The sequence below is a fragment of the Calypte anna genome, chromosome 3 (genome assembly GCF_003957555.1).
Source record: "Calypte anna isolate BGI_N300 chromosome 3, bCalAnn1_v1.p, whole genome shotgun sequence".
Lineage (NCBI taxonomy): Eukaryota > Metazoa > Chordata > Aves > Apodiformes > Trochilidae > Calypte > Calypte anna.
The window spans coordinates 62,950,466-62,966,323 of NC_044246.1; the positions used below are offsets into that span (position 1 = coordinate 62,950,466).

The 15,858-nt window shown below is 40.4% G+C and overlaps 1 protein-coding gene across 5 annotated transcripts in view; it reads right to left on the reverse strand.

The window, feature by feature from the left end:
- The window catches only part of NCOA7 (nuclear receptor coactivator 7), an 83,149-nt gene that overhangs the window by 45,203 nt on the left and 22,088 nt on the right, over positions 1–15,858 (reverse strand). For all 5 annotated transcript variants that reach the window (XM_030447504.1, XM_030447502.1, XM_030447503.1 and 2 more), the window contains exon 3: positions 710–963. In XM_030447504.1, coding sequence (XP_030303364.1) covers positions 710–963 — 254 coding nt within the window. The remainder of the gene's footprint in view (positions 1–709; positions 964–15,858) is intronic.

The window sequence follows — 15,858 nt, forward strand, 5'->3', positions numbered from 1 at the left end:
TAAAGATAATTCCTACAAAATACCAAGAGAAAATGTGGAAGGAGAGCATTTCATAAATCCTATCTAAAATTACTTTAGGGAATCTAACAAATTACAATCCAGAACTGCAAGCAAATCTGTTTATAACTCATCCCACATACTTATTCCCATTTTTTTTCTGGGTTACTTGTAAGAATACATACATGCAAAAGAATACAAAAATGTATTTATGATTAACTGAAGTACTGATACTTTTTGGGAGAGGAAACAAGCTTTCAAGCACAAAAGACCTTTGACATCTTGCTTAAAAGTACATAGTTAATTTACCTACATGCTCACACTTAAAGAGACAAAATGGATATGAATTAAGGCTTAAGTCTTAAATAGCATCCATTTATTTATGAAACACATAAACCCACCAAAAAGACCTAAACCTCAATGGCATAAAACACTGAAAAATTAAAAGATGAAATAATAAACTTAACTGTTGCCTGAAACAACACTGGGGTTTAGAACCAAGAAACAAGTAACATGTATTTTTAACGAACTGCAAGGTTGAAATTACAAAGCAGATCATATGCAAGATTACATAATTTGGTTTGTTTTTATGGGAAGAGCATGAAAAAACAATTACCCTTTTCAGGAAGGCCTATAGGATATTAGAAAAGTATATTAACAAGCTAACAAAACAAACATATTTCAAAAAAGCTGTAGCATTAACATAACTCACCAGTACTATAGTATCTTTTAAGTTCTGTGCGTCTGATGTCTTTTAGTTGACTGTATTTTTTCTTCTTCTTTTCTTTGTCTGGAACAGTTTCATTTTCCCCAGCAAATTTACAGTTGTCTTCAGAGGAACTGATTTGCTCCAAAATAACTTTACTTTCATCATCATTCTCAGAAGGTGTTTTGGAAACAGGAGATCCAGGGGAATTGGCAGAGATGGTCTCAGTGTTTTGTTTGGCTTGCCTTTTCTTTTTCAAACTATGCATAAAGAAAAAACCCACAACATTAATACACAGCCAAATTCTACAGGCAAGTTGCTTGGTAACTTGATTTTAAAAAACATTAATTTAGTATCAGAATTTCTTACAGATGAATACTCATCATATCATAATCTCAAGAGTAACAAAAAAATGAAACTAATAAGATTTTTACTGTTGTTTAGCAAGGATGAGGAACAAGGGAAAAAAACCAAACAAAACCAAACAACATAGAGAAGTTGTTTGGTTTTTAAGCCATTATACATCCAAACATAGAAAGAAGATAATGAATCACGTTTTACAGATGAAGTTTAGGATAAAGTAAAACCTCAGACTATAATGTATTATAATGCACTAGCAAACATAATTTCACAGTTAACTGCTCACTCTTAATAAATCTTTTTGTTTTTATATAAACTTGTTATTTATTTCCATTTTGTCCAAGGTTTTCTCTCAGTGGGCACCCACGCTACTCCACATCTGTTCTGGCACCACCCACACCACCAGATTAACTCCAGGTGCTACCCAGAAACTCCTTCTGCAACACAACCAATGTGGACACAAACTGCTTATACAGGGACATTTCCCAGCTGCTATAGATTTTCTGAGACAGATCTTAACAAGCTGCCTATAAACCTTCCAATGCATCACTATAGCAACAAGAGCATTTTCTTTTTAGAAGACTCCTTAAAACACAGCTCAAGTGGAAAAGATGCTTCAGGAAGCCTAACACAAATTTTTTGGAGTTTGCTTAGTGAGAGTGAAGTGACTTTAAAGACTGAGGGTTAGCATCACTACAATAATCCTCAGTTAAGAATAACAGACACATACCACACAAAATTAAAAACTAGGCTAATAATCCTAGTACATTAACTTCCTAGTTATCAGGTACCTGAAGGGGGAAGACTATATTAATCTTGCTGATACTAAACAACTTCATTATGTGTTCAGGAAGAATTATGCAAAGAAAACACGTACAACCAATGAGTCACCACTAATGGGAGAAGGTTACATGATCTCACAGCAGTAGTTTACATAAGGGAAAACTCAACGCATTAAATTATTAATATAATGCAGGAATTTCAGATAGTTTTCCTTCCACCTTTTATATTTATGTACTACCAGTATATTTTTCAGGATACAACATAAAAAATACACGGAGCATTTGAGAATTATAGCAAGACATTTCAGGCTACCAACTTTTTTCCAGTAAGACATTTAAAAACAGTTTCTAAGTTTAGAATATCCAGCTTGAGATGTCTGAGAAGGGTCAGTTTATTAGACTACATGACCAACACACTCCAGTGAAACATTTCAAGAAACGGTCTTGCCAAAGCTATGTCTTATCACACAGGTACCTATATGGATTTGTTAAATGCTGCCCAGAACGACAGCAGGAGACTCATGCTTTGCAGCCAACTCAGTGAGGATGCTGTAGTTCCCCATTCATGCAAACCCACTGATTTTTAAGACAAGTAGTAGCAGATCATACTCTTCAAAGCAAAAGAAATTTATTGTGTGTGAAACTTCACAGATCAGGTCCTGACTACATGTGAAAACATCCTACAGGGATATATATAAAGATAAAAGTGAATACATCAATGTAACAATAAAGCATTTTGTTTAAACTAATGAAAATCTGTGTATACAAAGGGAGCCTATTTTTGGCTAATAAGTCACCTTCCTGATCAAAGGCTGCTGAACAGCAGCTAAACACTACAGTTACATTGCATTCACAATGTCTACATTCAGATCTGGTACAAATCTTTGCAAAGCAGCTCTCTATGCTGAAATGCCACATCCTTACCACAGTTGTACTCAATTGCAGAGCTATAAATGAGACACATCCCTGACTTTTATTCTGGTGATTCAACGACCTTCCTATATGTGTGCATATCACAGGATACCCAAATCATCTGCTCCAGTAGACAAGAATTGGAAAGCAACCACACTGACTGCTCCATTTCTATTCACATCATATCAGAGACCTCTGTCCTCAGATTCCTGGTCTATTTGTTTCAGTCACAAACTCTGTTAAGTAAGGTTTCTGTAGCATAAATGAAGTATCTCCAAAGAACAACAAAAAGCCAGATGACTAATGGAAACACAGAATACTTTTTTGGAGAGGGGAAAAAAAAAAAAAGAATCAAGAAGAACCTCTCCAGAGGTCAATGGTCCTCTTTACAACACTAATAGCTTCTGTGAGTACTTTCCTTAAAATGCACTTATTTGAACTAGAGTTTTCAAAGTTGCCCCAGGCAATTTTAAGAATAAAGAGCTAAAACAGAACCTGTCCATTAGTGACAGAAAAGAGGAGAGCAAGAAATGACCATCTGAACAGACAAACAGCAACATAGCTGACTGATGTTTCTTACTGTACTGTTTAATCTTGACTGACTCCCATGTAGCCCACATCAGGTCATCACATAACCTGTACAGTATCCCTAGAAAACAGCTGGTGCTGTGTATGGGCAACAGCACAGGCACTTTTCAGGTAGAAGTCATCAAGAAACTGTATACTCCATAATTTCCATCCCAACCTCAGGGCAGGCATAGAATCATGGAAAGAATCATAAAAAGTTAGGGGTTAGAAGGGACCTCAAAAGATCATTGAGTCCAACCCCCCTGCCAGAGCAGGGTCATCTACAGCACAGGTCACACAGGAACACATCCAGGTGGGCTTTGAATGTCTCCAGGGAAGGAGACTCCACAGCCTCCCTGGGCAGCCTGTGCCAGCGCTCTGTCACAGGGAAAAATTTATTCCTTACATTTGTACAGAACCATCTATGCTCCAGTTTATAACTTTCGTCCCTTGTCCTATTGTTGGTCACCCCTGAGAAAAGCTTGACTCTGTCCTCCTGGCACTCACCTCTTACATATTTATAAACATTATTGAGGTTGCCCCTCATTCCTCTCCAAGCTGAAGAGCCCCAGCTCCCTCAGCCTTTCCTCATAAGGGAGATGTTCCACTCCCTTCAGCATTTTGGTCACTCCACACTGGACTCTCAAGCAGTTCCCCGTCCTTCTGGAACTGAGGGGCCCAGAAGTGGACACAGTATTCCAGATTTGGCTTCATCAGGGCAGCATAGAAATGGAGGAGAACCTGTCTCAACCTACTAACCTCCCCTGTTCTAATGCACCCCAGGATGCCATTGGCCTTCTTGGCCACAGGGACACATTGCTGGCTCAAGCTCATTCTTCCATCCACCAGCACCCCCAGGTCCCTTTCCCCTGTGCTGCTCTCCAACAGCTCAGTCCACAGCCTATACTGGTACCTGGGGTTGTTCTTACCCACATAGAAGACTTTACACTTGCCCTTACTGTAATTCATTAAATTTCTCCCTGCCCAACTCTCCAGTGTGTCTTGGTCCCTCTGAATGGCAGCACAGCCTTCTGGTGTGTCAACCACTCCACCCAGTTTTGTATGGAGCAAACTTGCTTATAGTACACTCTATTCCCTCATCCAGGTCATCAACAAATATATTGAATAGTACTGGTCCCAGTACTGACCCTTGAGGGACTCTGCTAGAATCAGACTTCCAACTAGACTCCATCCCATTGACTACAACTCTCTGGCTTCTGTCCTTCAACCAGCTCTCCATTCACCTCACTATCCAATCACCCAGACCACACTTCTTCAGTTTAGCTCCAAGAATGCTGTGGGAGATGATGTCAAATGCCTTCCTGAAATCAAGATAAACCATGTCTACTGATTTGCCATCATCCATCCACCTGGTTATATCCTCATAGAAGGCTATCAGGTTTGCCAGACATAATGTCCCCTTAGTAAAGCCATGCTGACTGTTCCTGATAAGCCTCTTGTCCTTGATGTGCCTGGAGACAGCACCAAGAATGAGTTGTTCTACCTGCTTTCCAGGGATGGAGGCAAGGCTGACTGGTCAGTTTCCTCCTGTCCACTGCTCCTTTTCAAGGCAGTGATCATCCAAATGACAAAGTGGCAATTAAGCCAAAAACACTGAATGTAGACTGTGTATCCACGACATCCAACACAGGACTTGAAATTACCGCAACTCTGCCTGGGGTTATGATCTCTGCTCAGAAGATGCCCCTTTAGAGGTCACTAAAGCCTGGCCAAAATTACAGAAAAACCTCCACCCATCCCTGACTATAAAATCATAAGAAACTAAATCAAACCTTTCCAACATTTAAAACCATAGCAGCAGCCTCAAATTTGCTATATTTTTGATATTATAATGTGCATCCTCTTATTACAGTGAACAAAAATTCCTGTATATACACATGGGGCAGTTCAATATTAACACACACTGGGACAGTGCAGCAGAGACTTGACAATGAAGAGCACAATTGGAGGGTTTACTGCATCTTACAAAAAACTCTATCCCCTTGGGGAATCCCCTTCAGCCTCCACTCACCCTTGTCTCACACCAACCTGCACATCCCAGCAAGGCAGAATGGGCACCCACACAACTTGCCAGCTCCTCTCCTGCATAGATTTCAACCCCATCACCTCCTGAAGAAGGTGGAAGCTGAAGGTCTCATCTGCTCTTCTCCCAGCTCTCACGTGTTTCTCATCCTTCACAGCAAGAGCTGCCACAGAAGAAGGATTTAAGAACACCATTTGTCAAAATATTTCCTTTTTCAACTTATCTGGAAGATTTCATGTGGTTTTGTTCAATTTTAAAGAAGATGTCTCTGAATAAATCAGTATTTGGCCTTGTCATAATGGTGATGAGAGCAAAAGGGAGCTGAAGGCCAAAATAAAAAAAATTCATAATGGAAACTCCTCAGTTTGACCAGTGCCAGGTTTTGCAATTAAAACAGCCTTTCAAACAAAACAATATGCATCTTTTCTGCAAACGGCTAAGATGTAACTCCAGATGTTTGTTTTCAATATCAGAGTCAATTCACTAGGAACTGTTGCTGGGGGAAGGAAAAGGGAGAGAGAAAAAGGGAGGGCAAGAGAAACAAAAAGCTTATCTGCAAATACACTCTGGTTTCTGAGGAAAGATTCTTACATTGTAATTTCATTTCAACACCAGATAATGTTTTTCAAGCTAACTGATTCTGACAGGCAAAACATTTCTTCTGAATTTATAGGAGGCACCCTTTTACAGCTACTCAGAATGTTTTCAGAGCAACAACGGATAAACCTTTTTCTTAGCTTGTCCAAACACAGAGTTTTCTAGTAAAAAAAAATTAATCTGTTAGTGTGTACAACAGATGGCATTGGGGCTTCTCCACCAAGTCCCATGAGAAACGGAGAAACTGGTTCTTAATGGACCCTATAAGTTGACTGCAGAGATCTTTTGGGCACCTACGCTACAGAAGGAACAGGGAGCAGAAACTTTCTGCAACCAAACAACCACTCTCATAACATATAATAAGGACTAACAAACGGAAGCAGACATACTTGTAGAGTAGGAAGGCAAAAATACAAGGTTAGTGGTGCTGACTTAAATGACTTTGCAACTATTTAACAGCTTGGGCACCAACTTACAGGAGAAGACCTAGGAAGAACTTAATGAAATCACCTGCCTCATCTTCCAGATCCAAGTGTATTTGCCTACAAAAGGTAAAAAATCTGCATTTTTAGGATACAACAGCCTGAATTTCTCATCACACTACCAAGGCAGGTTAGCATAAAAAGAAAACTGATCAGAGAAAGGAGGAGTGATGTTATCTGCACAACTTTCACTAGAAGACTGCAAGTAACCAGGAAAGCTATGCAACTCTTGACACAGAGACAATAAAGAAATGGAAATCGCACTTTTTTTTCCTAGAGATTCCATTTGATTTTGGTTAACACTTATTCAACAAAGATGCCCAAGAAACAACTGAACAGAACCTCTTTCGATACAAAGTACTCACAGAGTGCTCTCGGTCGATATCACAGGATGTTCTGCAAAACTCCTAGGATTAAAAGGGTTGATTTTTATGATGTATTATGTTAATGAAAATCATACAGCATGGGCAATGCTTGCTTTAGAACTGAAAACATCTTACACTGTGGCCCTCCAAAAAAATATAAATAAAGAAAGGGGAAGTGAGAAGAAATCTTTATTTTATCTTGAAGATGACACAGTTTTCCTTTTGGGAAATTTTCCACAATGTGCATCCTCTAAAATGTGCCTTGAGGTCTGGCATGCAATCAGCTTAACATCCTGCACAGCACAAGCAGGTCATGTCCTACTAATGCTTTTTAAAAAACCCATTTATGCATATATGAAAGAAGATTAACAGAATTTGCAAAAAAGAACTTTAAAACACTTCAGAAATCTTAATCTGTTTTGTTCACATAAAGATTCTGTCAATTTATAAAATATAAAAGAATTTATTAAAATTTTATAATACAAAAAATTACATACACCCCAATTATTTAATTTAGAATTAACAAATTTAATCTTAATTTAAATTTCTGCACTCAGTATAATATGTACTGATTTCTTTGTACCCTACACATGCCATCCAGAATACCTAATTAAATCAAATTCATGCCATTAAAACAAAACAAAACAATGTATGTACAGAGACCTTACAGTAAAAGTCCCCTTTAGACACCCACTGGCCTGATCCTAGTAACCTATTCTATTCCAGCCTGCACAGATCATCCACCTCTCCTTCACCCAGCTCAGTCCCAGCACAACTTTGTGACCTCTGGGCATGGCTGTGCTCCCATCCCACCTGATGTAACATGATGAATAACTCATCTCAGGCAGTATCAACCATTACTGTTTGCAAAACCAAAGGAAGTCAGACTGCTTGCCAGACTAACACTTCACTCCTAAATTCCTCAGTGCAGCTACTTCCACTGCTCAACAGAAAGGAATACAAAACCACTTGTCCTCAGTGAGAAATTTTCCTAAACCTTGTCAGCATCCACCCCATGAGAAAGCGTGCAACAGGCTGGTATGCATCCTGTTTTGGATGTGAGCAAGACAAAAGGCTGCATGTTTATTATTCAAACAGATTATCAAGGCAAAAATAAAGGCATGGGACACATTTTTCAAATGAGAGTTTTAAACAATTAACTGCAGAGAGAAAAAGACTATGAAAAAAAGCAGCTCTGAAATAGTTCTCAAGGACAACGTGGTTGCTGTATGGTGGCTGCAAATGCTCCAAGCTGTCTGTACTGTGGTCTTCCCAAAAGACAAACAGCAACTACAGAATGCTCTGATATTAGCAGCACAGGTCAAAGCTGGAAATTTCCACTTTTATTGGAACTCCTGTGGCTAATTTACAACAAATACCAGCACAAAGTTTCACACATGGACAGTCATCAGCAATTTTCCAGAAAGTTTGCATGCTTCAAAGAGTGAAGTGCTGTACTGACAATTAGGGTATGTCTGCTTTGTTCCCGATACTGCCACTTGCTTACAAAACCAAGTCACTAACACCTCGGTTTTATCACATGTAACATGGAGGAAAGGATTTGTAGTAAAGCTGTTCTGGAATTACACTTTCCAACCGAAAATAATTCTTAGATAAAATAAAAATACTTTAATTTTTCCCCCAATCATCTGATTGTATCAGGGAATTTAAATATCCCAAGCTCTCTTACGTTTATTTTAGGGGGGAAAAATATTATCACCATTCCCGTGGTAAAACCCAAGAGATTTGAGCTGCCAGAAAGCTTTTATTTTCTTAAATTTAAGAATACAATGTTCCCACACAGTTTAATTAACTTCCTATTTTCAAAGGCAAAAAAGTATCTCCCTCTTTTCTGTTTACTTAGCAAGAGATTATGATGCAATCAGTCCCCTATTACCATGACAGCAATTTAATGAAATCTTTTCCATAGGGAAAGGACTTAGGAAAGCTGCTTTGTTTGGTGTACACACCTATTTAATTCCTTCCTTTATAACCTCAGTTACAGCAGGCTCTCAAAGAACAGCTTTAGGCAGAATCCTTTAATTTTGCCTGAGGTTCATTCAACAGGCCCAACTAAACCCACACCACAGATCCACCTTGTCCCAAATATCAACCAAAACTCTTATCGGACTCCTATCCTGCTCCTCCTACTTCTCTGCTAGCGATGCTGGGTATTTTCTCCTACTGTGGTGTTCATTAATCAGCAAGATTAATCAGCCCAAACCATTTCCCTACACTCTCAACAAATTCTTCCCAAAGTGGCTCAGCAAACCCTGGCAGGGAGAAATGGCCTCTCCCCATCATCTCCAGCCAACATTGGGCTCCAGCTTCTCTCCCAGGCTCAGGGGGAGCTTCCCAAGCCACCACTCCTCATGACATCAGCTGGCTCTGTGAATCTCTGTGAAAACAGAGCTGCAGCTACATGGCCAAAGGAGATGTAACAGAGAAGCTGCACAGATTCTGCAGAGAAAAGTCACACCACGTTAAACTTATTCAGATTATTTGATGAGGACAATAAGCTCAGGGTAATCAGGTTGGCTGAAACACATCTCAAGTTCTTCCTGAAACTTTGAGAAACTCCTCCTTCTTGGCCTCAGATGAATACACTTCAAGAAATTCAACTTCTTTCTTTCATGGAAGAAGGTCCTTCTAAATTACTAATTGATTAACATAGGGGAAATACTGTGCACGAATTGAGAATGAAAGGAAAAAATTACAGGGTACATGGAAAGTTGTGGGGAAGTGTGTACCTCTACAAATAGTCATTGCTGCAGAGAGTTTGGCAAGTACCAAACTTTCCTGATAATACAAAGCCAGTTTCAGTATTGATTAAACTGGCTGAAAACAGCTGGATGTTTGTATGACTCAATCTGCAATAAACATTTACAGTGAATCAAGAAAAAAGTAGACGAAAATTAGTGTACAATTAAAGAAAATCCAAGGGAAATGTGCCATGTATTGTGCAATGATAACACAGCTCAATCTATCTCCAGGAAAAAAAATCTCAGGGAACAGCATTTTAGTATTTCTTATATGGACACTACAAATTTTTTCACAAAATACTTCCAGATAAGGTGAAAAGCAGCTAAAAATAAATTGCTTAAGTATTCCATGTTTGACAAACAGATACAAAAAGCAATTATGAAAATTCATCAGTGGTGCCCATGAAGAACATAGGCACAGACATACATACTTTTGGTTTTTGGTTTGTTGGGGATTTTTTTGTTGTTGTTTTTTGTTTTGGTTTTTATTTTGCTCAGCAGGTACCTAACAGCACAAACTGCTAGAAACCAGTGCACCTGTGGGCACACTTATGAAGAATCCCTGCATGTACCCAGTTTTGTTTGGGTTTTGTTATTAAGCATGCCTGCCTAGCCCCTGTCAGAGATAAAAGTGTGGTGAGTGCAGTAATAATGGGGCAAAAAGCACAGCAAACCCCCCTAGGATTCAGGAGAAGCATAAGACTACTTAAGGAAAAGGTACAGTTCCAAGAAGCATTTTAGACACTTTCATCAGCAAAAGAAGGTGCTTCTCTCTCTCCTCACTATTGATCCTGTCCCCAGGAGTTGTCCCCAGTTTTTGCACGCAAGTGTTTGTTGCAGCACTGTAGGGAACATATGTGGGAAACTTCTCACATCCAAGATAACCCATCAGAAGTGCCAACAGATAAATAAATTTTTCAAAATCAGATTGCTTCCCCATCAGATCCCACTTGGTTTTGCTGCTTCTATCAACACAAAGAGGGCCAAAAGAGGAGACAAGACTGCTCCTCCAAACAGCAGAAGGCACTTTGCACAGACTGAAGGATTTGTCAAGCTACAGCCTTGCTTGTTCTCTGTAACATTAGGCTGAGATCAGCAAAAAGAGGAAGTCAGAAAATCAAACCAGACTCGGGGCACATCATACCCAGCAAACCTCTGGATAGGAGCAGCAAAGTGGTTGTGGCAGTTTTTTCTCCACTTATCCAGAAGAAGCACATTGATCCTGGGAAATTTTCATCAAGGTTTCTGCTACGAGGGCTGAGAGACAGGCAGCTTCCCTTGCTGCAAAAAGCAGCAGGAAAGAGAATTGCTGTTTTCCTCATAAAGAAGATCTTAATACTGAAAAAGCTGACTCAGCTCAGTAAGTGGAGTCACCTGGTTGACTTTGTTGACCAGTAAAAGCTGGGGGATCCAAAAGTAACCAGAGTGGAGAATTTAGTGACCAAAGTAAAAAACTCAATTATTTATTTAAACCACCACTAAAAAGATATTTGAGAGAGGACATGGGGCTGAGGTTTTAAGCACCTGTATTCATTATCTTTTGCTTTTATTTAAGAAGTTACTTTAAAAATAATCATTTAAGTGCCAAGGCTCTCTGCATCATCACCCCGTTCTGTATGGCATGATACTACAGATTTAATACCCATGTAAACAACAGTTTCAAATAGACACAGAAGAAACATACAACTTCTCCTTTTCTTAGTATTAATAGAGAAAACCAAGGTGAAAAGAAAAATAAAAAAAAAAGGAGCCAAACTAAGGGTTTTAAAAGCTAACCTTCATGATGATACAATTACCTAAATGATGCCAAAATGTACTTCACATCTGGAGCTCATAACATCAGAGATGCTGCAGTGCACACTCTTACAAACAGGCTGTTAACTCATTTTTCAGGGACAAACTTAAAGCAAGAAGCTTCATGCCACAAGAATGTGAAAGGTTCTATTTAAAGTACTTCAGAGTAATTGTTAAAAACAAATGTCAACCAACCCACTTAGCATCTCAATTACGTATTTGCATTCATTGTCCTTAACTTGTAACCTAGTTTGCTTGTTGAGTGCTTTAATTGGCTTCCTGAATAAAGACTCAGAAAAGAAAAAACACCCAAGTGTACTGCAGATCCTGTACTATGGGTTAAAGTTCAAAGATACCTCCACCAATGATGATTATGGGTAAGAAAATGAACAACCTGTAGCTTTAACATCTGGAATAATGACATTCTCTTTATAAGAAAGAATAATCCCCAGCCACCCAGAGGTGTTTCCATCAACACTTCTCCACAATATGGCACCACCTTTTTAATATGATGGTCAAGAGAACATTAACCACCAGTAATGGTGACATGACAGGGTTGGCATTGTCTACATGGGACAGTCCCATGGCATGCATGCACTCCTACAATCTCTCATATGCACATACTTTGTGTTAAATGAGTATTTGGCATGATCTGCTACTTTTTGGAAGCCATACTATTATACTACTGCTTTGCCCATTATGTTTGCACTCAAAAGACAAAGTGTGTGTGTTAATTACTATGTGTTGAAATTTCTCTGTGGTTTTTATATCAAATATTTTTGCTTTTATTTTTGATTGAAAAGTAGTTTGGCTGTCTTTCATTTACTATTCAGCTGAAACTTCACATTCAGTCAGAATCTTTATGATTAGAAGGGAAAGAAGCAACCACCACAGAACAAAAACAAAGGCAAAAAGTAAATCCTGCCCTCCATCAGCACAGTGGAGGAAAAGGTGGCAGAAGGACACGAGGTTGTGCTCCATCTCCACATTGTCCAGGCTCCCTGAGTACAGAAGGTCCTGCTGCACTTCAGACAGATGCCAAACCATAGTAATAAACTGAGTAAACCAGCAAGTCATGGTGCTCTTGAACTTTATCTTACAAGGCAGCCCTTCTCCTGAACATCAAGTAACCTGGCTCAAGGGTGAGGGTTTCCTACCAAAGCCAGCTGGGCACCACCAGATAAAGCATGAGCTCTGCAACACCCTGTCATGTTGCCTACCCCTGTTCCCACTTGGCTATTCCCTTCTGGGCTGGGAAGGAAAGCTTCCTGGCATGCTGGGTCCTAACCCTGCTGGGGCAGGGGTGTGGGCTGCTGGTCTCTCCTCTGCTGCCCTGGCATCTCACCTCACAGCAGCAGTGCCTTGGAACTGCTCCTACCAGCCCTGCTACCCCTCTGTTGCTATACAAGCAACTCCCACCTGTTAATCTTAACTGTGTAAGGATTCTTCATATGCATAAAAATTGATCAAATGCATCAGATCATGGATGAGGGTCACATGCTGTGGTTTTCAGACATTCTGTGAGATTGGTTTGGCAGCATCTTAACACAAAATACTTCTGATAACAACAAAAATCCTTCTCAGCCTCAGGCAAACAGAACTGCAGTGTGCAGCACCTGCTGTGGTCCAGGTGGAAGGAGGAGCATCATCTTTTTAACACAGATATTGAACACAGATAAATCCTCTGCTTAAGGAGATTTGATTTTTAAAGACTGTCCAATTGAAACATGTGATTACCACCTTGAAGCCATGTATTTATAGAAGCATTAATGAAAGCAAAAATCCAGCTGCTGACAAAATGCACTGTTGTCAAAAACACAAAACATAATTTAAACTAAGTTCACCTGTGACTGAGTAGATGTTAAGTTTACACCTACTGAGATAAAAACAGCCACTTCAGAAAAATAGTGGAAGAAACCTGGAGTTATCAGTACATTAAGTGATATAGAAGCTAAGCTCTCTGTGCCAGAGTGCTGTCTGACAGGGAAATACTCAGTGCACTGACACACTGGGAGACCTGATTTATAGGTCATTTACATTACAAAGGTTTTCCAGCACACAAACAATTCTCTCTCTCCTCCTCGAATTCCTAACCAGTTCTGCTGCTCTCCTTGGGAGTTTCTTTTACAAAAAACCCACAGACCACAATGGAATAGCAAAAGAGACTTAAAAGAGCATAGTTAATGTACATACTTAAAATTCAGATGATCCTAGGAAACACACCCTGCTTAGACTACAGGGTAAATCAGAAAAAACCAAAACCAATCAACGAAACAAAAACAAAACCCCAAAACAAACCAACCAAACAAACAAACCAACTTCCCCAAACCTACACTTCTAACCCATCCCCCCCATAATCGGATTTGCAGGGCAGGGTGAGCTGGGGAGGAATCCCTTCCAAATCCAGTCTGGGTCCTGGATTAATGCTAAGGGCAGGAGAGTTTACCAGCCTGGCACTACAGGGAACATAATGCCCTCAGGAATATCCACACAACCTCTTACCCTCTTGTCCAGTGCCTGAGGGAAGAGGGAAGCCACAGGCAGGCAGCACAAACTGCAGAACATAAAACAATTCAAATACAGGGCAAGCAGTCATCCAGTGGCCCCAGGCAGGATCCACAGCATTTCTTCTCTTACTGACAGCATTCCCTTAGTTAGCTATATAATGCTTCCCAATCCTTCACACAGAGGGAAAAAAACCTGCCTCTCTCTTAAAAGCACACTCTTGCAGGCACCATTTATACCTTTCCCTTTAAAAGTGCAGCGCCATTACCAGAAACAGACCATCCCCCCAGCCAAGCCAGCAATATGAGGTAGTATGGCTCATATGTAGTATGGGACAAAAGACTTGAATCATGACAGCAGATAGAAGGCAGGCAATTTCATCCATGGGTCAGAAACACTAGCAACCTTTCCTGAAGGAGCGTGTCTAGCATCTTACCAACCCAGGCTTTCTCCCATCCAGCAAACTCTAACATACCTCACGATGCTGACTTTTCTCCTTCTCAAAATACTGTACACCCCCCTCTGTACCACGATGGCACCATGGTACCCCCTCTGTACCATGATAAAAAGCACTGGAGAGTTGACCAGTGCCACAAGGTGATAAAAAAAAGCTGGGATTTCTCAGGGCGCAAGTAAAAGATCATTAACAGCACCACCAAAACATCAGTGCCATTAGGCATGGGTTTAGGTGTGTACCACCATTTAACCCAAGAACAGTGGCTCCATCTAGAAGGGGACTTCATTCAACTGCAGCTCCTTGATGGCAACTCCACTATCCATAAGAGATGACAAAACCAGAGGGCTGAGTGGGAGCACCTCTTCCCAAAGCATCTTACACAGCATTGCTTTGAAACTGACCACAGAACCCCACTACTGCCAAGTATTAATGCTGATTTTCCACCAGCATTTAAGCCAGGCTTGATTTTAAAACAGCTCACTGAAATCCACTGGAATTCACTAGGATGAGCATGAGCCAGCAATGTGCCCTTGTGGACAAGAAGGCCAATGGCACCCTGGGGTGCATTAGAATGGGGGAGGTTAGTAGGTTGAGAGAGGTTCTTTTCCCCTTCTACTCTGCCCTGGTGAGACCACATCTGAAATATTGTGTCCAATTCTGGGCCCCTCAGTTCCAGAAGGACGGGGAACTGCTTGAGAGAGTCCAGTGTGGAGTGACCAAGATGCTGAAGGGAGTGGAACATCTTCATTATGAGGAAAGGCTGAGGGAGCTGGGGCTCTTCAGCTTGGAGAAGAATGAGGGGCAACCTCAATAATGTTTATAAATATGTAAGAGGTGAGTGCCAGGAGGATGGAGTGAAGCTTTTCTCAGGGTCAACTAATAGGACAAGTGGCAATGGTTATAAACTGGAGCATAGGCAGTTCTGCATAAATATTAGGAATAATTTTTTCCCTGTGAGTGCGACAGGTCACTGGCACAGGCTGCCCAGGGAGGTTGTGGAGTCTCCTTCCCTGGAGACATTCAAAGTCCATCTGGATGTGTTCCTGTGTGACCTGTGCTGTAGATGACCCTGCTCTGGAAAGGAGGTTGGATTCAATTATCTTTTGAGGTCCCTTCCAACCCCTAAATATCTATGATTCTATGAATCAAACAGAATTTTATGCGGTAGGTCCTAAGAGCGGAAGAGAAAAGACACCTGGGATGCTGAAGAGACAAGATAACACATGCACAGTGTAATAAAAAAAGGTAATTATATCAGTTTTCTGCACACAACAGTAAAAAGTCTATCTCATCTATCCAAAAATCCATCTTTTGAAGCTCCCAGATTGTGCAGGCTTTAAGATACAACATATTTAAATCCCTCCAAGAGCAAAAAGATAAATGGCGTGGCTCACCAGGAACCTCCAGCACACCCCACATTCCCAGCATACACAGCTGCAAGGCCAATGGGAAAGGAGTGAGAGGAAGACAAAATACATTACCACTATGTTAATAGCAACTCTTATCAAAACTGCACAGACTCTTACAT